This window comes from Phodopus roborovskii, unplaced genomic scaffold (assembly GCF_943737965.1).
Source record: "Phodopus roborovskii unplaced genomic scaffold, PHOROB, whole genome shotgun sequence".
Classification (NCBI taxonomy): Eukaryota; Metazoa; Chordata; class Mammalia; order Rodentia; family Cricetidae; genus Phodopus; species Phodopus roborovskii.
In genome coordinates, this window is record NW_026126487.1 from 4,099,649 (window position 1) to 4,127,500 (window position 27,852).

Below are 27,852 nucleotides of genomic sequence, written 5' to 3' on the forward strand. Positions count from 1 at the left end.
TTTGACTTCCAAAAGAACATTTATTTTCCAAGTTGAGGTACAAATATTCCCCCTCCTATGCCCCATCCTTCCCCCACTATTCAGTTCTGCAGTTTCTTCTGTAAGGGCCATCTTTTGGGAACAACATCTTTTGTAGAACAGCCTCATCTTGGTTCCTCTGGTCCTGAAGCTGGCAGAGACTCCCATTCATAGCTCAGTGTGTTCTATATGAGGTGGCTTCTTAGCTAGGAGTTCAGTCCAGAAAGCAACTTCCTCCCCTTTCAGTCTCTGGGCTTGCTTGGTGGTGGCTCCAATCTGCAGGTACCCTTCCTTCTGGTCATACTCTGGCCAGTGTGGCAGCCCCTTCCCATTGGGGTTCCTGGGAACATAATCAATTAGAATTCCTCAAGATTGCTACGTGGCCCACCATTCCTCTGTAGTTTGAATGCATCACTGGCTAATCTAAGTTGAAAGGCAATCAACCTCCACCAACAGAGAGCTTTCCTCTCTTTGAGACAGCCCATGGTTTCTAGAAAACTCCTGTGATAGAGCACTATAGTCTCCCAAACTGGTCACTCTGACTTTAGAAGTAACCCTCTCCAAAATGTTTGCCCAACCATACCCTATCCACCCTTTCTACATTTGCCATGAGCCTTACCCATTCCTAGCAAAGTTAGCCCAGTATTTCATCACCATCTTGCTGAGGTTGGTCTCCTCTTCTGAGGCGCCCCCTGTGTGGAAGGTAGAAAAAATGGTTTTGTTACTCAAAGTGTGGACCAGATGCAGCATCATTTGGGAGTTTGTTGGAAAGTGGAACTAAGTGCTTACTCTTCAACTACTCAGTGTGAAGATTCTGCTTGGTTCCTGTGTACATTCAGGGGGGAGAGACTGATATATGACTCAGAAGTGGGAATGTGTGTGCCATGAGCCAGAGCCAGCTGCCTTTGAGTCCATGTCCATCTGCCTTTCCCTCCTTGCTCAGGGTCAGAATGTCATATTCCAGATTGTCCTCTGTCTTGGAGAGGTGCATCTGGGTCTTTTCTCAGTCACTCTGACACAGTATTATCCACAGGCTCTAAAAGATACCAAACACCCAGGAGGAAGAGGCTTGCAGTTGGTTTGTGAACCTATGCAAGCGTGGAGAGATATTGCACTGGTAACATCTGTGAAAGGCTTTCTTTAAATATCATGTAATGGGACTGGAGAGATGGTTCTGTGGGTCAAGGCACTTGCCACCAAACAGGATAATTTGTGTTGTATTACTGGGACTCACAGGAGAAATTAGGGAACTATTCCCATGAATTGTTCTCTGATTTCCATAGCATTTGCATACACACACACACACACACACACACAAACACACACACACACACACACACTTTAAATATGTTAATAAATATATCAGATTCCCTGGGAAAATGGCACCTATCTCCCTAGGAAAGGGAAATAATGTAGATAGTTATGGAAGGATGCAGGGAGGGACTGGACTAAGAGCCTCAAGTGAAGAAAGGGAGGAAAGAGGGGGATGGGGACAAGGAAGGAAATATAGGGGGAGACAGCTAAGTCAGGGGCCATTTGAGGGGTTGTATGGAAACCTAATACAGTGAAGGTACCTAAACTATATACATATATGAAGTCAATCTAAATGAAACTGCTGACAAGTGGGGAGACAAACCCCTATCTGGCCATCTCTTGTCACTTAATGAAGCTTTTAGTACTAAGATTGGGTTACATCTAATTGAGATATTGGCCAGAGGTCCCATGGGAAACCCTAAATAACCCATGCTGTTGCCAAGACAAGAGGTTGCTCTCCACATACTGATGAATGTTCCATTGCTAAAGACATCGCCTACAAACACATTGAACCTGGATAAGTGGAGCAGGTGCCCACATAGAAACTACCCCTACATTCTACTGTCTTTGGTAAGGAAGGTACTCTGCATATTCCCAAAGGAGCAATGTAAACAAGCTAGCCACAAACCCTTTGATCTACAATGGTGTCTTGCCTGCAAGTTGCCATAAAACTTATGAAAGTAAGTAACCAATATTTGATTTGACATATGGCTCTCTCCAAGGAGATAAAACCCATACCTGCCATTGTTCGAATGACCAAGAAGCTAAGACCAGATAGCCCAGAGACCTAAGGCAAAGACAAATACTACTGCTGCAATAAATAAATAAATAAATAAATAAATAAATAAATAAATAACAATGTTTTAAAAGGTAGCAATAAGATGACTCCTAATGACATTGTTCTAAATTCATATAGCAATACCTTGCTCAGCCACCATCAAAGAAATTTCCTCTTAAAGATGGGAACCAATGTAGAGACCCACAGTCAGACATTTTAGTAGAGGTTGTTTTGAGGGAAATCAGATAGTGGTATTCTAGTCCTAGATCAGGGCCTTGTGGGTCACATAAGCCATCTATTTTTTAAAAATTAAATTTTCTTACATTCCAATCCAAGTTCCCCCTTCCTCCTTTCCTCCTACTCCCCCTCTCCTCCCATTTGCTCCACAGAGAGGGTAAAGCCTCCCCTAGGAAGTCTACTAAGTCTGTCCCATCATCTTGTTGAGGCAGGACCCCTTAAGACACCTCTCTACCTACCACACCCCTGTATCTAGCCTGAGCAAGGTATCTGTCCACATAAAATGGCTCAACTAAGTCAGTTTGTGTATTAGTGTTATATCTTAGACCTACTGCCAGGCCTTATATATTGTCCGAGAGTCACATCACTGTCACCTATATTAAGGGAGTCTAGTTTGTTCTTATGCAGGTTCTCCATTTGTCAGACACGAGTCAGTGATCTCTCAATAGCTCAGGTCAGATGATTCTGTGGCTTTCCCCATCATGGTCTTGACTCTTTTGTTCATATTATCACTCCTCCCTCACTTCAATTGTACTCCAGGAGCTTGGCTCACTGTTTAGTTGTGGATTTCTGAATCTGCTTCTATCTGTGTCTGAGAGAGGGTTCAAACTTCTCTGGGGTTATGGATTGTAGGCTGGGCATCATTATCTTTATGTCTGGTATCCACTCACATAAGCCATCTTTATGTGTGTTGGAATAAGAGAAAGGTTGGAGACTGCCTACTGTAGCTCAGCTCTGTTATAGAGTGCCGGGAAACTAGCATCAGGAGAGAAGGAGAAACTTGCTGAAAGCCCCTCAAACAAGAATAGGACCCACTCCTCCAGACTCCCAGATCACACACACAATATAGAGCCAATACCTTTTAAAAATGGAGCCCCAAACACAGAGAAGATTTCATCACCATGGTCTCCTATCACTGCCTTGGGTCTCTTTTCAGATACGAAGCTTGGACGATATTGAAATTCATACATGTAGGTAGGAACTCCGGCATCTGAGGAGACATGGGTTCATGCACAATTCATGTTAGCAGAGGGATGCCTGGGTAGCAATGAGGTCTCCAGCCCTGAGAAAACTGCTGGTTACTACTGCAGGACAGAGGCAGCTTCTGAAATGCCCAGCGATGGCTTTGGGTTTGCCCAGATGTTTGAAGTAGACCTGGGATCTGAGCCAGGTGTTGATAGAATGCAGAATGAGAGGATGTAATTCAGGCAGTGAATACTTGGGTGTGTTCAGTGACAATACACAGTTCCTGCTCACTCTGGGAAAAATTAGCACCCAGTCAGTCTGCTTTTGTGCATCCCCAGTGTTTTCCTCAATCATTTAGTAGAACCATGCAAATCCAAGTTGTTTGTTTGAATAGGAGGGTATTTAATGTAATCCCATACAAATGTATACAAAGACAGAAATCTGCCTTTGGGTTTAAGGAAAGCACTAAACTTGAGGTTTATACTTCAGTCACCCTCATTACCTTGTTTCCTGCTTGACATGGAAGAGTTAAGTTCTTAAGATATTAAAGTGGAGAAATAGGCACACTCTTTCCCATCTTCTCTACCATCTTCTCTCACCAGCAAAGATGCCTATTTCAAGCCTAAAGAAGAGACCCTTTTTCATGTTGGGCCATCTGACTTTTCATGGATACCACTCACTTGCTTGAGCCACCAGACTGGGGAGTCTGTCACTATCCAGTGGTCCTTGTAGGATATAAATATCCACATAAGAGTGACAGAGAGGGGAAGTGTAAAACCACAAATTAATCTAGTAGATAAATTATGCAAAGGTTCTTCATGAAGGAAAAGGATTAAGCCCAGCACTCATACCTAAATCACTCAGGGAAAGCCTCTCCACATTTTGGCTCATATGACTTTTATTTATTTGAAATTGGGATAATATTGTGCATGTTATTTTAAAACACTGGTATCAGTATTTTGTAACATATATATCTGTCCACAAAATTATTATTTAATATGTTACTCTAACATGAATATGAAGAGTGATTTATTTAATCATCTCTCACAGGCTCCATCCCTGCACCCTTAAAAGTAAACTTTCTTTGCCTCTAAAGTCCATGGGTCAAGCATGTACATGTTGGCTACAATGATCAACTTGACATAGCCCAAAGTCACTTTAGAAGAGAATCTCAATTGAGCAATGGCCCAGATTACATTGTCTTGTGAGCAGGTCTGTGGGGAGTTTTTCTTGATTATTAATTGCACTATTAATTGCTCCAGCCTATTATGGGCAGCACAATCCTTAGGCAGGTGATCCTGAGCTATGTAAGAAAGGCAACTAAACATGAGCAAGAAAGCCAGCAAACTCCACCTCTATCATCTCTGCTACATATTCCCATCTGAGTTCTAGCTTTGCCTTCCCTTAAAGATGCAGTGGGATGTGGAATTAGAAGGCAAATAAATCCTTTCTTCCCCTACATTGCTTTTTGTTGGATTTACCACAGATACAGAAGAAAGCTGGAGCACAGAATGTGTTAAAGAAGTGTTTGGACTTGCTCTGACACTCACTTTATCAAAGAACCCAGACTGCAATTATGCAACAAAGAACTTTCGTGAATGAAAGGGCATATTTTAGTCAGTATGCTCTCAAGGTATTTTTAGAACTGTGTCCATAAACCATGAACATTGATAAAATTCCTGTAATTACTTATCTTGAATGTAAGTAGAACATACATTTAGGCAATAGTAAGAACAACCAAGAAAATAGAGACAATGGGGTACCATTAACAGACTAGACATGGTGAGAGTAGCTAAGGAGAACAATGGGCACAAAGCCCATTTCAAAAAGTTCTGGTAAACACGCTCCTAATATGGGGTCAGAGTTCAGGAGGTGAAGAGAACTCCAGTCAATTGCAACTAGATGAAAACAATCAAACCATCAACTATCAAAGACAAAGGAAATACTTAGGAGCATCAAGAGATAACTCATATAAAGATGTGTGGTGCCATTGAAGAAATCCTGCAGGCAGGGGAGAGCAGATGGATTCATTCAATAGCCACCAGCTAGAGCAGTGTACTAAGATGTCTTTCAGAAACAAGGGAGAAATGACAAATCCCCCAAAGAAGCTCATGGAGCTCATTGTCTCTGCAGCTGCCTTGTGAGAATTTGCTAGAGTCCTTAAGATTGAAAGCTAAATATGCTAATTAACAACTTGGAAGTCAGTGATGTAAACTTGTGAAGCCATAATCAGGGCACTCGGACTGTAAGACTGTAATCGTAATAGGTAGGGGATTTTATCCTATATAGTACTAAGCTCTGTACAAAAACACTGCTAACAACTAAAATGACATTAATTCTGGCACCCAAAAATGCAAAAAGTGGGGCTGCAGAGATGCCTCAGTGGTTAAGAGAACTGAATGATTTTACAGAGGTCCTGTGTTCACATCCCAACATCCACATAGCAGCCTTTTACTCAAGGTCCAGGGACCGATGCCCTCTTCTGGCCTTTGTGGGCACCATGTGCTCATGGTGTACAGACAAATACAGGCAAATAAACCCACACACATACTATAAAAATAGTATTTTTTAAAAATAAAAATGTCAAATATAAATAAAATGTTAGTTGTTATATGAGATCAAAGTTATGTTGTTAACAACTTAAAGTAAGTTTCATAGGCATAGGGCATCCCTATAAGTGGTTCTCATGGTAGCCACAATGTGAAATTTCTTAGCAAAACACGCAATAAAAATAAAGGACTAAAAGCATGTAAGTACAATACCATCCAATCACCTGGAAGGGGACATGAGAGTGAGGCTGAGAGTGTTTACAAAACCATCAGAAAATACAGCAAGTGAATGGCATTAGCAAGTCCTTGTCTGTCACTAATTTCCTTCAATATACATTCTCCAGTAAGGGTGTATGTAGTGACTGAATTTTTCTTTTAAGATCTGAGATTCTACAGTCTTAAAACAACCCCCTACAAACTTTTTAAGACCTACACAGACTGACTGTGAAGGGAAATTAGATATTATGCACACATAGGAACCAGAGGTGAAAAAGAGGATTATAGTTAACTCACAAATAGAGTTTAAGTAAAAAAGTATATAAAAAAATAAGACACTTTGTATTGATGAGAAGTCAATTCTCCAATGGAATATATACAGATTTAATGCAGAGTACATAAACAGATAAAAATTATTAAAGTATCAGGAGGAAGACAAAGAAACAGAGAGACAGGAGAGGGAGAGAGAGAAAGACAGACAGAAAGAGAGAGAGAGATGATGGGAGATGACATTCTCTAAATATGTTTCTCTTATTGGTTAATGAATAAAGCACTGTTGGCCAATAGGAAAGCAAGTGGGACTAGGAGACAAGGAGGTTTCAGGGAGAGGTAGGAGGAGATTCAACATGCAGAGATTTGAGGAAGAACAACTCTGGACCATCTCTCCAGTAAGATAAAACTGTGTAGAAATACTTAGATTAATAGAAATGGGTTAATATGTAAGACAGAGCTAGCCAATAAGTAATGCTAGTGACAGGCCAACAGCTTTATATCTAATACAGCATCTCTGTTTGTTATTTGGTGCTGGCACAGCTGTGGACCAGGCTGGCAGGAAAACCTGCTCATAACAAAATGGCGCCATAATGTGGACCCGAAAACTTTCACTTAAAACTTGACAAAAGCTTAAAAGGGGTTTTATAAACAAAAGAACAGAGACAAGCAAGGCTTCTTGGTAGCAGCATTTTTCTTGGTTGGGCTCTGTTTTGTTAGAGACAAACACGGCTCTTTTATGGGAGGTTTCCTGAATCATCATAAATGGCAAAAAGCAGTACGGCTTTTAAGAATCATTGCTAACAATTCAGTGGTATATTTGAGCAGCTGGGGAGAGTAGCTGGGGCATTGGTGGCACATGCCTTTATTTCCAGCACTCGGGAGGCGGAGTCAAATGGATCTCTGTAATTTTAAAGTAAACCTGGTGTACGGAATGAATTCCATGGCAGCTAAAGTTACACAGAGAAACCCTGTCTCAAAAAATAAAATAAAATAAAATAAAATAAAAAATAAAATAAATAAAATAAAATAAAAGTAGATGAAATAGAGTAATGAAAAATAGAGTTAATAAAAAAGCCATGTAAAGATGGAAAGTACAAAAGATTCTGGATACTATATATGTTGGCATTGTCTTTAAATTGCTCAATTGCTAAGGAAGTACACTTGATTATCAATGCTGATAAATTAATCCAATTTATATATTTTAAAAATGCATTGACTTCAAAATTTAAGTCTAAGGACAAGTTACTGGGGGAAAAGAATTTCTATTTTTGTTTCCACAGAAAATGAAAAGCTATGGATTCCTTTCAGACTAACATGGTTCGATAAAGCCAGACCTCCTGAAACAGCGCCCCAGGCGATCCAACATTCAAAACAGCTGGGACAAGGCAGCCTTGCAGACCACTACAGCCAGGATTTCTGCATCTTCTTAGGATCCCCATGACAGTGCCCCCTACCAGCAGGAAGCAGTTTGGAAAGTACACTGCTCAAATTCCCAAATATAAATGTTCAGTTTCATTTATATGGGTTTGGTTACAAATGGTTAATGACCACAACCAATCTCTTTAAAGGTAAAAAGGGAATTATGGTATAGAGATGAATACTTTGCTTTGGAATGGATTTTTATTTATTGATACAAATTTAGGGTCAATTTTGTGGTACACATATTTCTCCTCTTGTTTAGGTATTGTGTTTATAGAGTTCATTTAGAAATGTAATGTATAATTTAGTACAGATTATAGATAGTTAACCTATAATAGTCAAAACATATAGTTAGGTGAGTTAGGTTTTCTAAATATATAGAGATGTATTTGAAATGGATAGGCATTCTTCAAACCTTTCAAAGACCTACAAAATATGGCATTTAAAATGGTTTAGGGTTTTTCTTGAAAGTGAGACATAATTGCTGCTGGCAATACCACCTGTGTCAGAAAGGAAGATGAATGTTTAAGAAAGGCATTATGAAGTTTGCTTTCAATATGGCAAGCATAGTCATTTGGGCAAGATACTGCTCTTGTCTGGACTGTTTGACTTTATGTTGTATAAACTGGACATGCAGGACCCACAGGAAAGTGACTGCTAATACAAGATGGACATTGCTACAGGGTTCCTGCTTCATGGGAGAGTCTGCCAGACATTCCGCAGGACACAGAGAAAAATGACTGACAAACTGCTAATACAGGTGGACAGTTTAGTTTCCTGCTTTGCTGAGGAGTCTGCCAGACACACCATAGCCTATAGGCTGAAGATGGAACATTACAGAAGAACTTTGGGTGACTAATCAGGTAGCAAGATGTCTTTGTCATTTCTAGAGTTCATATATTATCCTTCTGTGGTCTTTGAGGGAGTTGAAGACAGATAGTTATGGTTATAGTTCTCCTTAGTAAGGATTAAGGATAAGTTACATAAAGGACTTTAGAATCACAAAGATAGGATAAATGATAGAATATTTTCTTTAAATCTTGCTAAATGTTAATGAACTAAATATTGTAACTGTGATTCTTACTTGATAACTGTTTTATTATATATTTTGCTATGTTAAGGTTAAAACCTTTCTTTTTATTTTAGACAGAAAAGAGGAGATGTCATCCTGTAAATATGTTTCTCTTATTGGTTAATGAATAAAGCACTGTTGGCCAATAGGAAAGCAAGATAGGCGGGACTGGGAGACAAGGAGGATTCGGGAAGTAGTAGGGTGGAGATTCAAAATGTAAGACCAAGAGAGAATTCCAGACCCTCTCTCCGGTAAGATAAGACCACGTGGAAATACTTAAATTAATAGAAATGGGTTGATATTTAAGACAGAGCTAGCCAATAAGAAATGCATGCAACAGGCCAACAACATTATATCTATTACAGTGTCTCTGCGTATTATTTGGGGCTGGCATGGCTGTGGGACAAGGCTGACAGGAATACCTGCTTGTAACACACACACACACACACACACACACACACACACACACACACACACAGAGAGAGAGAGAGAGAGAGAGAGAGAGAGAGAGAGAAATTATAATACCAAAGCAGTAGTGAGCTGCAGTACCCCACTTTCTACAATGATCACATTACACAGACAGAAACTTCACAATGAAACACCGAACTTGAACAAAAGTTTGGACCAAGTGGCATGATGGAACTCAAATAATATTTAGAATAGTCCACAGCTTAACCCCAACAAGATGTATATTCTTTCCAAATACCCACAGAACAGTTGCTGGAACAGAGCACCCATAGGCACAAGCAAATCTTGCTTCATTTAGGAAGAACTATGTGTAACCTCACACTCTATCTGTCCAGACCTAAGTCATTGACGAACATCCATGTAGTAGGTACCAGCTCAGGTCTTACCTTCTCCAACCAGGGCTCATGAAGATGGATAAAGAAGTACCAAAGACATCAAAGATTTTTATACCTCCTTTCCTTGTAATTCTTTCCACTCTCTCTTTTTGGACTTTCTCATCTGGAAGAAGCTCTTTCCCATCAAATCCCACTCTTGAACCTGAATTTTCATTCTTTTTGTTGGTTTGCTTTTGTAAGAAAGTGTTTTTGTTTAACCCAGGCTGGCATTGAACTCCCTATGTAGCCAAAGAAGACCTAACCTTCCTTCCCTGCCTCCCAAGTACTGGGATTACAAACATGTACCACTAGGTCTGACTTATAAAGTACTCATGATTGTACCAGGGTCTCCTGCATTCCAGCAAGGCTGTCTACTAATGGAGCAACATCCTAGCCTCATGTACTATGTGTGTGTGAGTGTGTGTGTGTATGTGTGTGTCTATACATACATACATACACGCATGCACATACATGTATGTGTATGTGCTTGCGTGTATGTATATGCCTGAGAAGATGCCAATTCAGAAACTTGTTATTGAGTCTATGTCTTCCCATTCAACATGTAAGACTCACCTCTGAGGCCACGGGACATGAGAATAGATGGAATACCCACAAATATATCCCCAAACAAGTCCAGGAGAAGGTCTTTCTTTTTGACAGGGTCATTTGTCTGTCCTGAATACTTCTCAATGACTTCTGGAATCATATTCTCAGAGATGTTCTGAAACAGATCAGAGAGTGAGTGACCACTCCCACCTGCAGACAGTTAACAAGACTTCATGGCTCATGAATCATGGGCTCTGTGCCAACCAGCTGGCTATACTAGAGAGGATTCTCTAGATACATTTGCAGTATGTCATTAAGTTTGAATGTCAGGCATCTGCAAATTATGTTTTCCCATTGGCTATGGCAGAAAAGATTCTTTTGCCTGACAGCTTTGAAACTGTTGTCTAGTGAATGCTATCTTCAGCTGTTTTAGAGGAAATATGTTTTTCTCTCTCCTGTGGAAAGAATTAAACCTCCAGGGTCTCTCCCTTTTCTCTAGGGGGAAAGACACCATGTACCCTAGCAAATAACTTTAGAGTAAGCTAGTCCTAGGAAATGGAATGAAAAAGACACAGATCAGCAGATTTTCTTGTCACAAATGCTTTGTTTTAGATTTAAAGAACCAGACTATCTATCCAGTGATCTTTTGACAACAAAAACCCAGGCATCAGAAAAGCAGGGAACCTCTAGTGTGTATGGCCACAGTACCCACCTATCTGATTCGCCTTCTAACTACTAGGTCTTAGGCCTCCAAAATATAAATCTGATAGTCTTTGTTGGTCATGGAATCAATATTTTCTGAGTATAAATTCTCCAAATAAATCTTTCTCCTGGCAACTAGTCCTGGACCTATGCAGGTTTTTGATTGGTGAACAATGATTGTGAGTTTATTACACTGGGGTGCAAAGTGGAAGAGTAGAAAAGTCAGAGGTAAATCGCAGTGACCACTGTTGTTTATAGCCATTGAATTTGTCTGTGATTAAAGCAAGCCACTGACCTTTATTTGCCCCCCTCAAATTCCCATGATTCCTTGGAGCCTTACAAGAACAGAGTGGAACTTCAACATGAGGGAACTGGCCATTTTCTCATTCATTTTGTCTTCAGAGCCCATCATCTGTTAAAAAAAAATAGGTAAAACATTTGTAAATCACAGCAAACTAAGAAGAACTCTACAGATGAACCAAATGGAACAATGAAACAAAGGTGCTTGTGTGTTGTGTTTGTGTGGTTCTAACAGATATGGGAGTATATGTACTGAAAATGAAATCAACAAATAAAATAAATGGAACTCCATGAATAAATCTAAGTAAGACAGAGAGGACAATCAAGAGTGTATTTATTACACTGGGAGGCAGCCATGTTCCTCCAGGCAGTTGAACATTCAGGCCATGGTCATGAAGAAGCCAAGGGGACTCGAGAGACACAGGTTACTTGCCTTCAGATTCAGGTGACAGGAGAAACAAAAGCAAACATTATGTCTGTATGTCTGTCTCCCTGTGATGTCCCCTGAAGTCCTTCTGTGTGAGAGCTACAGGCCTCTGGGAAATGCTGACCTGTCTAGGTTTGCATTCACAGCTCTTGAGGTCTAGTTTCAGCATTTCTTCTAGCACTGAGAGCCACATCCAAAGCTGATGCCAGGGCCTAAGATGCCTGCTTGGAGAGCTCAGTATTGCCAATGGAAAGCTTGGTGGTGGGCAGACAGGACCCTGAGCCCCTGTTCAGTAGTTACTTTAGAAAACTTTCAATTACTTATCACTCTTCTTCTCCACATGGTATAAATTGACACTCTGAGTGGCTTTATCTGGGACTCTCAGAGCAAATTTCCTTGGAAAGACTTAAGATTCTTTGAAATGTAGTCATCTAGGTGTACAACCCTTGATCAGAGCAGAGAGGATGTTGGCTGAGCCTCTGTGGAGTGCATCTAAGAGGTCTGTACATCCTCACCATTGGAATGATCCATCCAAACTCTTGCTTGTTGATGCCCACCATGTAGGGGACAGTGTTGAAGCGCTTCTCAGCCAGGATCTCTTCTGGAGTTTTTGGCAGCAACACTCCATCAATCACAGTGGACAGGGAGGTATTTTCCTAGGGAAAATAGAAATATTATGTTTATGAATATCCTGTACTACGTTTCCTCCATATATCTCCTCTTTGCTGTCCTGAGAGTTTGCCAAGCATAAAGGCCCTGTGGCTATGGCCACAGAAACCCAATGTGCTAAGAACAATGGTTGAATCTAGGAGTCTTCAAGGTCAGAAATGTGAATAGTTGAGGTCAAGTGGTAGGGAATTGAGGAGAATTTCCACTTATTAAAGAGGGCTACTTATTAATAATTCTCACTTATTAATGCATCTGTCTATGCATATCTAAACCTGGGTGTTTTGGAATATATGAGTGGTTTTGAGTGTTCTTGAACTGTCCGTGCGGTGCCAGAGACCTTGTTCCTACTTAGAGAAAGACTACAGCAACACAAATCCAGCAGGAGAGAATACCACCAGAGTGTGATTACTGCCACCTTGAAAAAGCTGAGTAGTGAGGAGAGCTTGCTCTAGATTCTTGCAGGAGGAACTGCCTTTGTGAAGGAGGATGACATTCTGGCCACAGGAAGCTGGTCTTTTTGATGTTTGGAGTGGTATCTTATCAAGAACACTATAATCAGCTGAAGTAAAGCAGGAGAAGGGAATGAATCAAGTGACAGAGGAGTCTGTGTATAGAGCTAATCCCAGGAAAGTTGTAAAGGCCTGGAGTGGGGGACTTTGCTAGAGAGAATTAGAGAGAGGGCCACAAGGTGGGGCTATTTTTTCATATGTGACAGGTTTTTCCTTTACATTTACTAAAATTCCATTGTGTAACGTTACATTTTCGTTATCCATTCTTCTGTTGCTAAACACGCATGCGATTCTGTTTCTTTGATATTATGAATAGTGAAGCAAAAAAAAAAATGTAGATGTAGGTAGGCAAAAACAGCAAAAACAGTTTGAAATTTTTTTCAATAAAACCTATTATACATATATATATATACATATATATCTTTAAAGATATATGTATATATATACACATACATACATACATATATCTTTAACAGCCTAGGGTCACCTGAGAAGGTAGTCACAATTGGAGAATTGTCTAGCTCATATTGACTTGCAGGCAGGTCTATGGAAGAATGTTTTGCTTGCTTAATGTGGTCAGCGCCATTTCCTGTGAACATGTCCTAAGCTATGAAGAAAGCTAAGCATGAACCTTCCTATGAACTAACAAGCAGTATTCCTCCATGGACTCTGCTGTACTGGTTTTCTTGGCTGTTCAGAACTGCTTGAGTTCCTGCCATGAATTTCCTCATTGATGGACTGCGGCCTTGATGTGGAATGCAATGGAACCTTTTCCTCTACCAGATAGCTTTGGGTCAGAGTGTTTTAATCATAGCAACAGAAAGAAAAGAAAAACAAACAAAAAATATGGTTCTGGGATCTCAGAGCTCTTTTGTGGGGACTATCACAATGCAGCCACGGGAATTAATGCTAAAAGCAAAGCCAGCATTTTAAGAAGGGAAATGGCATGGGATAACTTGTATTCTCAAGGAGGAATGGAGTGAGAAAGAAAGGTAGAGGCAGAAAACTTCCAGAAGACAGTCAGGGCCAGCGTGGCTCTGCACCTGGGGTTCCGAGGAAGACTCTGATACCAGAAACTGTGAAGCCCACAGGTAGTGCCACTGCTGCCAGGAATACTGATAGCTGACTTGGAGGCCAGGTGATTTGTCTTTTTGAGTCAGGGAAGCCAGAGGCATCTTTCCCTCTTCTATTTATCTCATGCTTCACAACTCACTTGTCAATCTTCTTCACAAGTATCAGCACCCCAGCCACATCTCATCATTCCACTGCTCAGTCCCTGATCTGACCTACAAATCCCTACAGTGTAATCTTCCTACCCACCCCTTGACCCTTCCCTATCCCTCGTCTGTACAATGCATTTCTACATTTTACTTGGTGTTATACCTTAGAACTGTAATACAGACAAGTGGGGGGGAGGTAGGAAGACCAAAAACTTCTATACTACATAGTAGTAGGACATTGTCTGGAAATAAAAGAACTAAAAACAAGACATTAAAAAAAGATCACTTGTTTTTATTATTTAATTTATTATTTTACATGTCAATCTCAGTTCCCTCTTCCTCCCTCCCTCTCTCCCTCCTTTCCTTCCTCTCTCCTTCCCTTTTATCCTCTCTGCCCTCTCACATGCACCCTAACTACCCTCCCCCCAAAAATGCTTTGACTCCAAAATTTAAGTTCAAGGACAAGTTACTGGGGAAAAGGATTTCTATTTTTGTTTCCACAGAAAATGAAAAGCTGTGGATTCCTTCCAGACTAATGTGGTTTGATCAAGCCAGACTGCCTGAAACAGTACCAGGTGATCCTACATTCAAAACAGCTGGGCAAAGCAGCCTTACAGACTACAGCCAGGATTTCTGCATCTTCTTAGAATCCCCCAAGACAGCTCTCCTTACCAGCAGGAAGTAGTTTGGAAAGAACAATATCCAAATTCCCAAATATTGTCTATAAATGTTTGTTTTCATTTAAATGGACTTGGTTATATAAAATAAAAAAAAAAAAAACACTGTTCAGAGCCCACTTACCATCTATCTCGTGTTGAATCATAATCCAACCATTTAGCTAAAACTGCACCTGTCACTTCTATGACTTCCTCAAGCCTTCTCCTTCCTATTCCCTTCCCCTAACTGTCTCCTGCTACAAGTCCAGGGAGGCAGCCATGAATCAGCTCTTTTCACACAGTAAAACCTGACTAAAAGGATCTCATTTCATCCTCAAAGGGTCTTCAGGGAATGTCTGTGATCTCCAGGGACAGAGCCCAACACAAGGCTGTAGAGCTCATAGCTAATGACACCAGACACAGGCCAGTTCTGGGAGGTGTCAGGGCAGTAGGATGAGGCTATTCGCACTATCTGTGAGTTTCCTAGGTTATGGATAGAGAGTGGTGTCCTCAACTGACTGTCTTAGGCTTCTGTCTATATAACTCCGGCTGTGTACTCTAAAGACTACTGAGACTATAGCCAGTTATCCAGGTTCCTGATAGCAGAGTTTCAGTGCAGCCTTCTCCTATCAGGCCATCTTTGTAGTGAGAACTGTAAATGAGGAGAGATGGTCCCAGTGGGATAAATATGCTGACTGAGAGCACTGGGCAGGGAGTCAGTTAGCACCACCTCTGGTCCACATACCTACTTTAACTGGCAAGTGACTCCTCCGGGAGCCGTAGGGGAAACCTTCATTCATAGCTAACTAGAATTTGATGCTGTTAAGATATAACACCAGTAATCCAGAAGAAGTTCCTTACCTCTCCGTGGTCTCCACTGTCATCCAGCTCAAAAGGATTCTATGAACACAAAGGGAAGGATGCATTGAGAACCTTCCCCCTACAAAAAGCTCACCCTTTTACCTGTGCCCTGGGGTATCAATTTCTCCCATATGGGTCTTACATGGGGTCCTTGAGTATGAACACAGGATAGAGCAAAATGGAGATAGGGAGCAGCATGAAGGGGACAGGGCCTGGGATCTAGGGTCAGGGTCTCTGTAACTCTGGAGACATGTTTGTTGCCTATGCCTGTGTTCCTCTTCAACATCATCCCAACTTGGCCTTTCTGACAACACATCTGTTTCCCTCAGGAACAACCACTCAGTGGGTTAGAAGTGGTAGCCAGGACTGTGTTCAAGAAGAGATGGGGCTGGAGGTAAATTTGATGTCAGAGCAGGACCAAAGGATTCCCTTTGGTTGAATCTTGCTAGCTTGGTACCACAGTGCTAGTGACTGCCCTTTATCATTACTGGGCTAAACCAGGCCTGGATCTGGAGAGCTGTCCCCTAGAACTAACCCATCTTTGTTTAGAAGATATTCTTTATTTCTCTTGTTGCCCTATGTGAAGCTTATCTGAGAAATTTAATTATATTAATCTAAAAAATAACTCCTAATTGAATATCCCCAAAATTCAGGTTAGAAGTTATATTTTCAGGAATATGGAATGTCTTAATCAATAAAGAATAAGAATGATCAGAAAGCAAGTTTGGAAGATTTCCATGTAATTCCTCTCCATGGAATACATATTTAGACTTCTTTTAATATTTAAGGTGTTTCATAATAAGAAATGAAATTTCCTGTTGAGACCAGGAGGCTAACACTCCATCTGAGAGCTGAGAAACTGCCCCTTTGGAGTTTATCCAGGGCAAGAACAACAGACTAGATAAAGTTTGGGGCCAAGGCCAAGAATAGAGGCAATTAGAATTGATACATGTACCAATTTCAGTGTGACCTCCAAGAACTCCTTTTCTGTCTTCTGGCGCAGGCAGTGAACCATGACAGCTGATGTGGTGGTTTTGCACCCAGAAATAGTAGCAATCAGCTGCAAAATATCACAAGCAACATCAGAGATAAGGAACAATGACTACATCCTCCATCAATGTAGACAGCAGATTCTAGCCTGGACCCAAAAGTAATGACTAAGTCCTCCATCAATATAGATGTAGATGTAGATTCCATCCAGGACCCAATTTTCTTATTATCTTGTCCTCCTCCTTTTTCTTCTCTTTCCCTCTCCCCATAACTTCCTTCTCTCTTCTTTTTTTCTTTCTTTCATTCACCCTTATTTGTTTGTTCATTCTTGTGATAGAGTTTTACTAAGTATGCCTGGCTGGCCTAGGGCTTAGAATATAGATTAGGGTGGCCTCAGCCTTATATCATTTCTACTGCCTACCTTTGCCTCCCTAGGTATTTGGATTATAGTCAAATATCACCATATTTTGCTTGCACATCCAGTTTGTGTGTGTGTGTGTGTGTGTGTGTGTGTGTGTGTGTGTGATTATAAAGGGTTTGTAAAACCCCTAAATCAGGAGGTCTCAACTTGATCATTAGAACCCTTTGGTTCAATTTGGAAAAATGAAAATTATCCTACATATTAAATAATTACTTTATAAGTCACAACAGTAGCAAAATTAGAGTTATGACGTGGTAATGGAAATGATTTTATGGCCGGGGATCAGCACAATGTGTAGAACTATATTAAATGTCACTGAATTAGGAGAATTGGTAGCCATTGCTCTAAATTGCCAGATGTAGATATTAAATCTCATAGAATATTGCCAGTATTACTAATTGGATAATCAATACCTGAAACCTGCTATCTTTCCCTGATTAAATCACACACACACACACACACACACACACACACACACACACAGAGCACAAATTTTTCCAACTTGAATGTCTCTCAGGCAATTTGCATGAAGGATAGGTTTTGTTTGGTTTTGAATACTACCTCTTCCACTCACTAATACGTGGCCTCAGTGACCTATAGAATCTCTTCATGTTTCAGTTTCTGGGCAGAATCACAGGGTGTTGGAGTAACATGATTCAAATGAAGGATTTTCAGAAATCACAGGATGTGCCTAAATGTGAGACAACTAGCAGACCTTCTGCCCAGCCATTATTACTTTTAGAATTGTTTGAGTACTCAAGCTGCATGCCATAGCCAGAGAGCCCATCGAGAATCCAAGGGAAGCTCAGCAAAGGATGCAAGAGTTATCCAAGTTGGGACCTACTTCAGTCACAGACTGGGTGTTCTTCTTGACCAGGCCTGTACTGACCACCACACCACTCTCAGAAATGGCTCTGTGGAAGAGGTTCTTGGCCAGGGGAGACAACACCTAGCAGGAGAGAGGAGAGGAGACTTTATGTGCAAAAGATGGTGTCATGGTTAACATCAAAATGAACATGGATCCAGAATCACCCACAGATAAACCTTTAAACAAAGCTGTGAGGGAATTTCTATATCAGATTAATTGAAGTTGGAAGCTGCATCACAATGGCAGCATTAATCTTGTGACCTGTAACTAGCACCTGCCCATCATCTGGGCCCCTGTTTACATGAGAATGCTGTCTCACAGGGTCATCAGTCCAAGCCAAAGACAAGAGAGAAAAACAAATTAGAGCCCCAGATGACTGGCCAAAGGCCTTGCCTCAGTCTGCATCTCAAACATACTTTGTCATGGTATTGTGCAAGTTTTTGTGGATGAATTTTGTTTTACTTGGAAAGATACCACACTTGTTTGACTCCCCCATGTTAAAAGACAAAGTTTTGAAGATCTTAGGCCTTCAGTGAGCTGAGCATTAGCATTCAGTTCTGTTCTGCATCCTCACTATGGATTCCATGTGACCAGTCACTTCAGTTGTTGCTGTGGTGACTTCCCTGCCATGATAACCTGCATCCTGAAACTCCACATCAAAGAGACTCTTCTTTAAACTGCCTTTGTTGGGCCATTGTCATAGAAAGGAGAAAAGTGGCTAATACTATGAATCATGAGACACTTACTTTTCAGGGTTCCCTCTACCTTCCCATCTATCTCTGCTGTGAACTTGATAACCCTCATGTTCTGTGAATATAACTGCTTCTCCCCTATCCTAGCATAATTTCCAGGAAGCTCTTTGTTTTGACATTCCCCAAGAGCATCTCATCAAGATGTGGCTTGAGTTCAGAGGTAGAAACTGGATGGTATAGAAATACCCTAGAAGAATCTATAGGGACAAATCTATACTATAGAAAAGGCAATACCGATAAAATACCTAACCATACAAACTGTCTGTTTCTCTGTTGCTTGGAATTATCCTAAGACTAAAGATCATGGAAGCCTGTGAAAATTTGCCAGAAAGCTCATGTATTTTTCTAGTAGTAAAAAGTGGATTAGTTCAAGGTATCACTATCATAAGATTCAATATTTAGAACTCATCCATTTTTTTTATTTTTTACATTCCAATTCCAGTTCCCCTTCCCTTCTCTCCTCCCACTCCCCTTCTTCCTCACCACCTCCCATCTGCTCCTTGGAGAGGTTAAGGCCTCCCCTAGGAAGTCTACTAAATCTTTCCCATCATCTCGTTGAGTCAGGACCAAAGCACCTCTCCACTCCACATGCCTGTGTCTAGGCTGAGCAAGGTATCTCTCCATATAGAATGGGCACCACTAGGTCGTGTGATTCCATCAGACACCAATCAGAATGGCTAAGATAAAAACCACCGATGGCAGCTTATGCTGGAGAGGATGTGGAGAAAGAAGGACACTCCTCCATTGCTGGTGTGAGTGCAAACTTGTGCAGCCACTGTGGAAATCAGTATGATGATTTCTCAGAAAATCTCAAGACCCTACAATACCACTGTTGGGCAAACACTGAGAGGAGGCACATTCATTTACACCACTTGGACCTTTTGATGGTAGATGTCATTCTGCAAATATGTTTCTCTTATTGGTTAATGAATAAAGCACTGTTTGGCCAATGAGGACTAGGAGAGAAGGAGCATTTCTGGGAAGTGTAGACAGAGTAGCAGTCATTATGTGATCCCGAGAAGAGAGGACATGATTTAAGCATTCTCCAGTAAGATAAGATCATGTAGAAATGCTTAGACTAATAGAAATGGGTTAATAATTAAGACAGAGCTAGGCAATAAGAAGCCAACAGTATTATAATTAATGTAAGTCTCTGTTTGCGGGACCAGGCTGGCAGGAAAGAATGCTTATAATAACATTTGGTCAATTATTATTTGCAATAGCCAGATCTTGGAAACAACCTAGATGCCACTCATCCAGAATGGATAAAGGAAATGTGGTACATTTACACAGTGGAGTACTACTCAGCAGTAAGAAGCAATGACATCCTAAAATTTGCAGGCAAATGGACAGAAATAGAAAAAAAAAACATCCTGAGTGAGGTAATCCAAATTAAGACTCATTCTTACAATGCAATAATATGTGTTATAGGAATGTGGTAATGGGGAAGACACTTACTATTAAGGAATATATTTATGTTATGTTATATAAGAGAAAAAACAAAAGATTATAGATGGAGGATACAAGGATGCATGCATGATCAGTAGATAAAAAGAATGATACATATCATGCATATATAATTATACACACACATATACATACATACATATATAATTTTAGGAAAAACTGAAAAAATAAATGTGACAATAACCAAGTGACTATCCCTGGGTATGTTGTTCAGAATGATTTTATTCTTCATTGGGCACTTTATATATATTTTTCCATTTACTTAAATATTCTTGCTTTGAGTATTCAAGTATAAAGCCAGTATTGGTTCCATCACTGAATCTCTGCTCATCTTTGTGGAAGCTAAGGTTTCTTATAGCTCCCAGGACATCTTATAGTTTCCCCCACTGTTCCCTGCTCAGTTTTATGCACCAGCAAGACTCCTCACACATTCAGTGTATGCCTTTGACCCACATCTTCTTCCCTAGTCTTCCCCCTGAATCTTCCACCCCCCTTCACTTTCTCACATCCCTAAGATAGCCTGTCCCTTGCCTTCTTAACCTCAGGGGAAGCCCAGTCTTATCTTTGGTGTTGAATTTCCTTAATATGTAGTTGTGTCTTCAACCCAGACAAGGACCCTTGATCCAACTCATTGATCCTCTCTTCCTATTTGTAGTCTGTACCTATCACTGCATCCAGGGACTTGTAGAATGAGACCTAATGCTAAAATTTTGAGATAATAGGAAGCTGTCAACCAAATGAGAAGAGAAGTTGGAGATTTTTCATGACCCTGAACCAAAAAAAAAATTGAATGGTAAGATTATTAGTAAAAGAAAGTTAATTGTGTCTGGAGCTGGCCACCATCTGATGCAACAAAAAGAGTCAACCTGAACACAGGTATTGGATACAAAGGTGGTGGTGTGTTTGACTGGCTGTTTTACAACAGGTCTCTTCTACAGCCATATCAAACCTCAGCAAGAGGTCTGGAGCCAAGAATACTTACAAGAACAGAGACACTTGCACCTCCTGCTGACTCTCCAAAGATGGTCACAGAACTTGGGTTCCCTCCAAAGTTAGCAATGTTATCCTGGACCCAGTGTAGTGCAGCCACCTGGTCCAAGTGACCCCAGTTCCCAGGGCAGTGTTCATCACCTGTGCTGCAAGATGACAGAGTATAATAGGCATAAAGATGCCACAACTAGTTCCTAAGGAACTCAAGGTGGCCTTAGAAGGTTCAGGAGCTTTTCAGAATCAGGTTTGAAGCTGCATTTCAACATGGAGAAATTTACCTGCCTATCATCCCTACAGCATTGCTCTATACTCAGCATTGGGGCTCTATTCCCATCTTCTAGCAACTATGGGCTGCACTGAGGATCCATGGGTTCTGGTTTCTGCAGTGGAAGTTAGAACCAACAGTGAAGGAATTTGGAAAAATGAGGCCAAGTGCAAGGTGATTATGTCATTGAGTGTTACCCCAAGAGGGATCTCTGTGGTACTCATAGGACCTTGTTTAGTTGCTTGGGGCTGTTTTGTTACAAAAAGAAAAAAAAGCAAGCCTGTCTCCTATCACTCACTTCCTCCCTTGTCTTGAGATCTCCTCTGCCTGTAAAAGTCTGATTTCTATTCTTCTAGTATGTTACTTCCCAGGCAAGGGCTCTCACTAGTGTTCTTCACCCAAAATTGATTCTGAGTCTGAAAACTATTTTAAATAAATCTGTGTTCTCATATCTATCTGGTCTCAGATATTTGTTTTATTAGGAGAGAAAAAAAAGCCAAAGCAAAGACTAGCAGAGAGGAAAATCTAGTACCTTACCTAAGCAATCCGAAAATACCCAGGCGATACTGAATCATTACCACCACCACGTTTTCATGGGCAGAGAGAGCCAGTCCATCATAAGTTGATGCCCCACCTACCATCAATCCACCTCCATGGATCCACACCATCACCTGGAAAATAATACAGCCACACAAGCAATACATTAAAGACTTGGAAAAACTGCCAGTTTCACCTGAATTGGTAGCCTGAATCTAGACTGTGACCCCAGGTCATCTCTCAAACAGCACCAGTTTCAGGGATTGCTGCAAATGGCTGACTCTCTTGTTTCCGACTCTCCAAGATTAAGTGCAGGATGCCATGACACTCAATATGCTCTACATTTCTTCTCATCTCTCGCATCCTTCTAAGACATAGAATTGAGGTTTTCCTAGTATCTGTAAAGACTCAAGCCCACAATCACATCATTTCACAATAAGACCTGTAAGGCAACTGAACATGAATAAGGCACAGACATTGTATTTCAACCCAATTTCATCCCAGTTAACTTGCCAGTGGTGAATTAAACCTCTCAATGGTAATGACTGTCTGGGGAGATCCCCACTCTGCTGATGCTTCCGCCTTCGTACTGTGCCTCTTCTGCAACCCCAAATCCAACCATTATGTTAAGCCCAATTCTCATCCACTTCATTCAAGAAGCCTTTTGTCATTTGGCTAACATTACTTCAGAATCTACAGTGTACCAGGCACTCTGATGAATCTTGAGAAGAAGGGATGCAATTATTCATATTCTTTCATTTAAATGGCATTTGATCAGGGATCAAATGAGGGTGTGTAAAAATAATATTGTGATAATACTATTAATTAAAGAGAAAATCCCATGGGTAATGAATCCAGAATGGATCTATGCACCATAAATCACCTCTTCTAAGGCAAGGGTTAATATTCTGTGTGACAGATAAGGAATGGAGGAGAAAGTTTTTCTGCTATAAAACTACAGCAAACAAGAGAAGGAGTATGGGCTTGATCTTGATGCTGTTTCTCGGCACCCATATGATGAACTTCCCAAACCCTGCTGCCCATGACCACAGTGCAGTGAGCCAGGTGTTGGGTCAGGAGGGAGACCCTCCTGCAGGTCTGACTAGTGTGTCAGCATGGTTGTATGCACTCAGGCAGAGCTGTGATGCAGCTTACGAATCGCAGAGCTTTCACATAACAATTCCCATGAAAGGAAACAGGCTGAGGTTAAGAAAAGTTTCTGCTCTCTCATCCATTCAAAGGAAGATCCAGGATTTATACTCAGACCTCGTGGCTCTACAACCTGTGTCCACACCTAGCAGGTCTGCTGTTATCTTGATCACAAGTCCCCATTTCCTCCCACAGGACCCCTGCAAACTCTAAGAGAGATAGAATCCTGGATGTCTAAGAGTGAAGGCTGAATCCGAGGTGGTGGGCAATGATGTCTTGAAAAGGTTATAATGTGTCTGTGTAGAGCACTTGAAATGGTCCTTGAAAGTATAGCGGAGTGGGAATGGCTTAAAGGTTTCCTTTCTCTGACCCCAAGTTTGACTGCTTTAGGCACCTGAAACTCTTGGTCCTGGTGGTCTTGAGGAAAACCACTAAAGATATTTCTGCTTGGCCTATTAAGGTTCTACCATTCCCTGTCCCAACTATTGCTCTTGGTTTCCTGTTAAAGAGTCTCAAAGGTTCAAGGCTTAGTGGAACTCACAGCAATTATACTGAACTCTCCCAGGAACAGAGATGCAAGTTCTCCTAGTACAAAAAGCCATTCCAGACTCAGACCAGCCATGGGTATCTATTGCTATCCCCACTTTTTAGATGAGGAATTGCAGGCACATGAAAGATCATATTATGCAAGTAGTCCCCAACAATTTGGGTCCCTTTGCAATGGGACCACAGGAAATGGCTGCTTGCCAGGATGCTCACTCTTTAGATGATATAAAGAATGGGGGTCACTGAGACTTTCCCCTTATTCCTCTGTGACTGCTAGTATAGGTTACACCTGATCTTAGCATATGAATATACAATCACCTCCCTTATTTTGGGGGTTTCATGCATAGAGCTTCTAGAAAAATTTGTTGGGTGCTGACCTGTTACAACCCAGGGACTATCTTTTCCAGGAAACTCTACCCAGCCCTGTGACCTGTCCCTGGCAGTCCGCCCCACACTTGTACTGTGTTTCCATGTGAAATGCTGACTCACTTGGCCATCTGACTGTGCCAAAGGCAGCTAGAAATGGAAATGATCTACAGTAAAATCCCAGGGTGCTGTCTACAGGCAGGAAACATGTTTATGAGATTGTCCCAGCATCCCCCCTCCCTACTCCATGGGACAGTGCAAATTTTCATCTGGCAATGGAAGTTGTCACAGGTGACCTGAGAATAAAGCCATCAAACATTTCCAGCTCCATATAAGAGCATGCATATGAAAACCAGGAGATTAAGTCTTGGAAGCATCCCTTTCATGTACTCCCCTCCCCAACAGGATCTCAGTTTCTCTTACCTGCATCATGGTGGGCTGTTCACTTTCCCCAGCTGTAACTATTTTGTAAATCATGACTTAACTCTTATGGGTAAAATACTCTGCTAACTAAAATAGCCATTCTTTTCCTTTTGTCAGCTGTAGAATGATTTCTACCAATGTCTGACACTGTTGGAATCATACACAAGTGAAAACTTGAATGAAGCTCTTGTTCCTGAGTAACTCCCTGCTTATGTGCCCTTGCTCCATGCTGCCTTCATCCCCTTCTAATCATAGGGAAAATCTTCATGCTTAGAATGAAAGTATGGACCAATAGTTCAGGCACTTACTGGCAATCGGCTGCTTTTTGTCAAGTCGGCAGGGGTGTATATATTCAGGTAGAGACAGTCTTCAGAAAACTCTAGAGGAATGCTCTCTTTTCTGTTGGTGAAGAGCTCTGAGAGCACCTGTCCTCCAACTGCATCCTGGGAACACCTGAGAGGGGAAAGGACATCTAAGAGTCTACCAGGTAGACTGAGCATGCCATGTGGGCCTGACCCATAGGTAAGAGACTAGAAAAGAAGTTTCTGTTGCTTTACTGGAGTCATCACCATGGGCGAGAGGTAATCTGGGGTCTCTCAGTTCTATAATCTATAAAGGGAGATGCACTTTGCACCTCTTCTTTTTCCTGGAGTTTTTAGGATGCTCTGGACAAAGGAGAAAGGTGAACTGACCTAGAAGATGTTGCTTTCTAGGGTGTCTGGACAAACTTTGTCCTTTTGGGCTTTGTACAGTGGTCTGTTGTTGGCCTGGTCCTGTACCAGGTTAACATACTGTAGTTGTCTGAAGACGTCCACCAGCCAAGACAGGTGACTACACTGACAGGCAGGTGGAAGCAGGGGAGGGCATCTTTGTGGGAGAACCCCAGGAGAACTGAATTCTAGTCTTGTCTCAGACATGATGTGCTGGGTGGTCTATGCTGAATTCATTCCCTGATCTGGCCCAAGCTTCTTGATCTAGGTGGGGTGAGTAAAGTCTCTAAAGTTCTTTCTGTCTAGCCCAGTGACCTCCTATTGCAACAATCACTATTAGCTTCTAGACAAAGGGTCTTAAAAGTACAATATAGCATGGTTTCGATAACAATTATTGACTTGTCACAGAATATCAGGAACTGATTCAAGTTTTCCTTGTGTTCAAAACCAGTTAAGAGTCAGTTCAGTCTCAGGCATCTATAATTACTACTTTTAAAAATATGTTTTATTGTTATTTTTGTCAATATTCCTAAATATTACTGTTTACAAGTGAAGAATTGGAGGCACAGAGAGTATTTCAGCTGTTCCCCAGACACAAAGTCACAATATCATGTTAGGTAGTGCTTATACTTTCAAGCCAATAGTCAGGAACATCCTGGATCCCTTTGCAATGAGAAGAATGGATGTCACTATCCCTATTGTGCAGAGCTGGGGTTGTGCATGTCACACAGATGGCAGAAGTAGAGCAGCAGGGATGCCCACATCTCCACCCTGGATAATATTTATTCCCTGCATCATTGAGAGTAAGTGCCTTGTACTCATAAAAATATAAATTCAAATGTCAAAAGACAGGAATTCAAGTTCACTAATGTTTAGAAAAAAGGCACCAAGATTCTATTTATTATTGTTATGATCTCAGTTTGTTTAGCTAATGCACACAAGAAAAATTTACCAAGTAAGCCATGGCATGGGTACAGAACCAGGGATGGAGGTTTCCATGGGTGAATTGCACAGAGTCTAGATGTTTCTGGAGACAAATGTACTCAAAATTCATGCTATTTGACTCAGGAATATTTATGATTGTGTGCAATGGTGTAGCTAACAAGAATCCATCAAACTTTTATTCATAGTCAAGAAAACCGAAGTACTTTAATGAAGCCAGATAGAAGACGGGAGTAGATAAATAATACTTTAGTACCCAGTTAAGCATAGCTAATGAACACTCAGCTGATATGTATATGTACATATACATATACATATACATATACATATACATATACATATACATATACATATATATGGTCTGTAAGGATACTGAAGCTTATGGATGTATCAGGCTGTCACCCCAACTCTGCATTTGTGATTTCTGTTTATAGCAGGACATAAACACAGACAAAAGACTGGAAAGCATGATCTCAACTGCTAGCAGAATTCTGAGTTGTTAAATTGTATATGATTTTCACTTTCCTTCACTTCTGGGTATCTCTCAAATTTTTTATACTATTTACATCTTATTTTGCAAACATAATAAATAAACACAGCAAATATTATTTATAGAAGAAAAGCATGGAATGGTAAGAAGGAAGGAGTAGTGGGATTCTGGAAATACTCAAGGAACCTGGATGGGGACACAAATATTGTCTGACCTGATATGTAGGTGTTTGATGTACTCTGAGGTGGTTGTGAGGCCATCTGGAATTCTTGGGCTTTTTCACTCAGTTGCAAAAGTTATGTGACACACTTTTTGGGAGTTGCTTAGCTTTTGAGTAGGTAGAAAGGTAGACCTGGGTGTGAGAATGTGCAGTCACATTCACTGTTCTCTTCAATCACAAGCCCATACTCACCCCACTCCTAAGTAATGCCAAGGTTCAAATTAGGAGAATGTGGCATCTTATTTCTACTCTCCAAAGCATTTAGCATAGTCTAATATGTTATGTACTTGGTGTACTAATCCACAGGCTTGTCATTTTCTCTTTATACCAATAGGATGAAAGCTGTGAAGGAATGGATAGTTTTCCTCCTAATGGTCTCTGAAAACCCAGAACATTCCTGGTTCATCACAGTTTCTCAATACTATGTGACAAATAAAGGGCTTGGGAAACTCTGCAAGATACTTGGTAACTAGACTGTAATTGAGGACCCACAGAGTTTTTACAGGTACCAGTAATTCTTATTAACCCAGCTAATGAGCAGAGTGCTTTAAATTCACACTAGATTACCCTGAAATAGACATCCAAACTGAAATGGGCCCTGCCCCAGTGGCTTACATAGGGGGGTAGGAAGTGGTATTCTTCACGAAGTTCCAGGGCTCTGGAGGCTGTGGTGGAGCAAACCTCAGGGAACCAAGAGGAGGCTTGGCAAAGGGGACTCCCAGGAAGATGGCCACAGGCTGTATGAATCCTTCTAAGCTCACATATTTCCCCAGGACTTTTCCATGAACAGTGTCCACCACGGGAGGTGAGGATGGGTGTCCTGTTGAATAAGAAACATGAGGATCCATCAGAGTGGAGAGACAAGACTTGGATTCATGGTTGGTTTTGTCACTTTTGAGCTTGTGTTATTGAATCATTCAAGGTCTCATTTCCTTTTTACGTGATACTATGATACTGACAATTTTTTTTTTTTTTTTTTTTTTTTTTTGTCTAAGAGTGCCAGCTGAAAAGCAAACTGATTGAAGGCTTAAAACTATCCGGTCTAAGCCACTATAGAAAGAGGGTTAAGGCACTGTTCTGTGCTCAGCCTGTATACATCTTCACCTACTTTGTTCAGGAAAAAAATTGAGAAGAAACCACCC

General features: G+C 41.0%; 1 protein-coding gene across 1 annotated transcript in view; it reads right to left on the reverse strand.

Annotated features, from left to right (window-relative positions):
- Nucleotides 1–27,852, reverse strand: part of LOC127230011 (carboxylesterase 1C) — a 27,945-nt gene continuing 93 nt past the window's right edge. The window contains exons 2-14 of the mRNA XM_051195135.1: nt 27,326–27,530; nt 24,657–24,801; nt 21,865–21,998; nt 21,055–21,208; nt 17,830–17,934; nt 16,530–16,634; nt 15,575–15,613; nt 12,175–12,315; nt 11,273–11,344; nt 10,258–10,405; nt 3,207–3,338; nt 638–710; nt 1–358 (exon numbers count right to left, since the gene is read on the reverse strand). Coding sequence (XP_051051092.1) covers nt 187–358; nt 638–710; nt 3,207–3,338; nt 10,258–10,405; nt 11,273–11,344; nt 12,175–12,315; nt 15,575–15,613; nt 16,530–16,634; nt 17,830–17,934; nt 21,055–21,208; nt 21,865–21,998; nt 24,657–24,801; nt 27,326–27,530 — 1,625 coding nt within the window. The 3' untranslated portion in view covers nt 1–186. The remainder of the gene's footprint in view (nt 359–637; nt 711–3,206; nt 3,339–10,257; nt 10,406–11,272; nt 11,345–12,174; nt 12,316–15,574; nt 15,614–16,529; nt 16,635–17,829; nt 17,935–21,054; nt 21,209–21,864; nt 21,999–24,656; nt 24,802–27,325; nt 27,531–27,852) is intronic.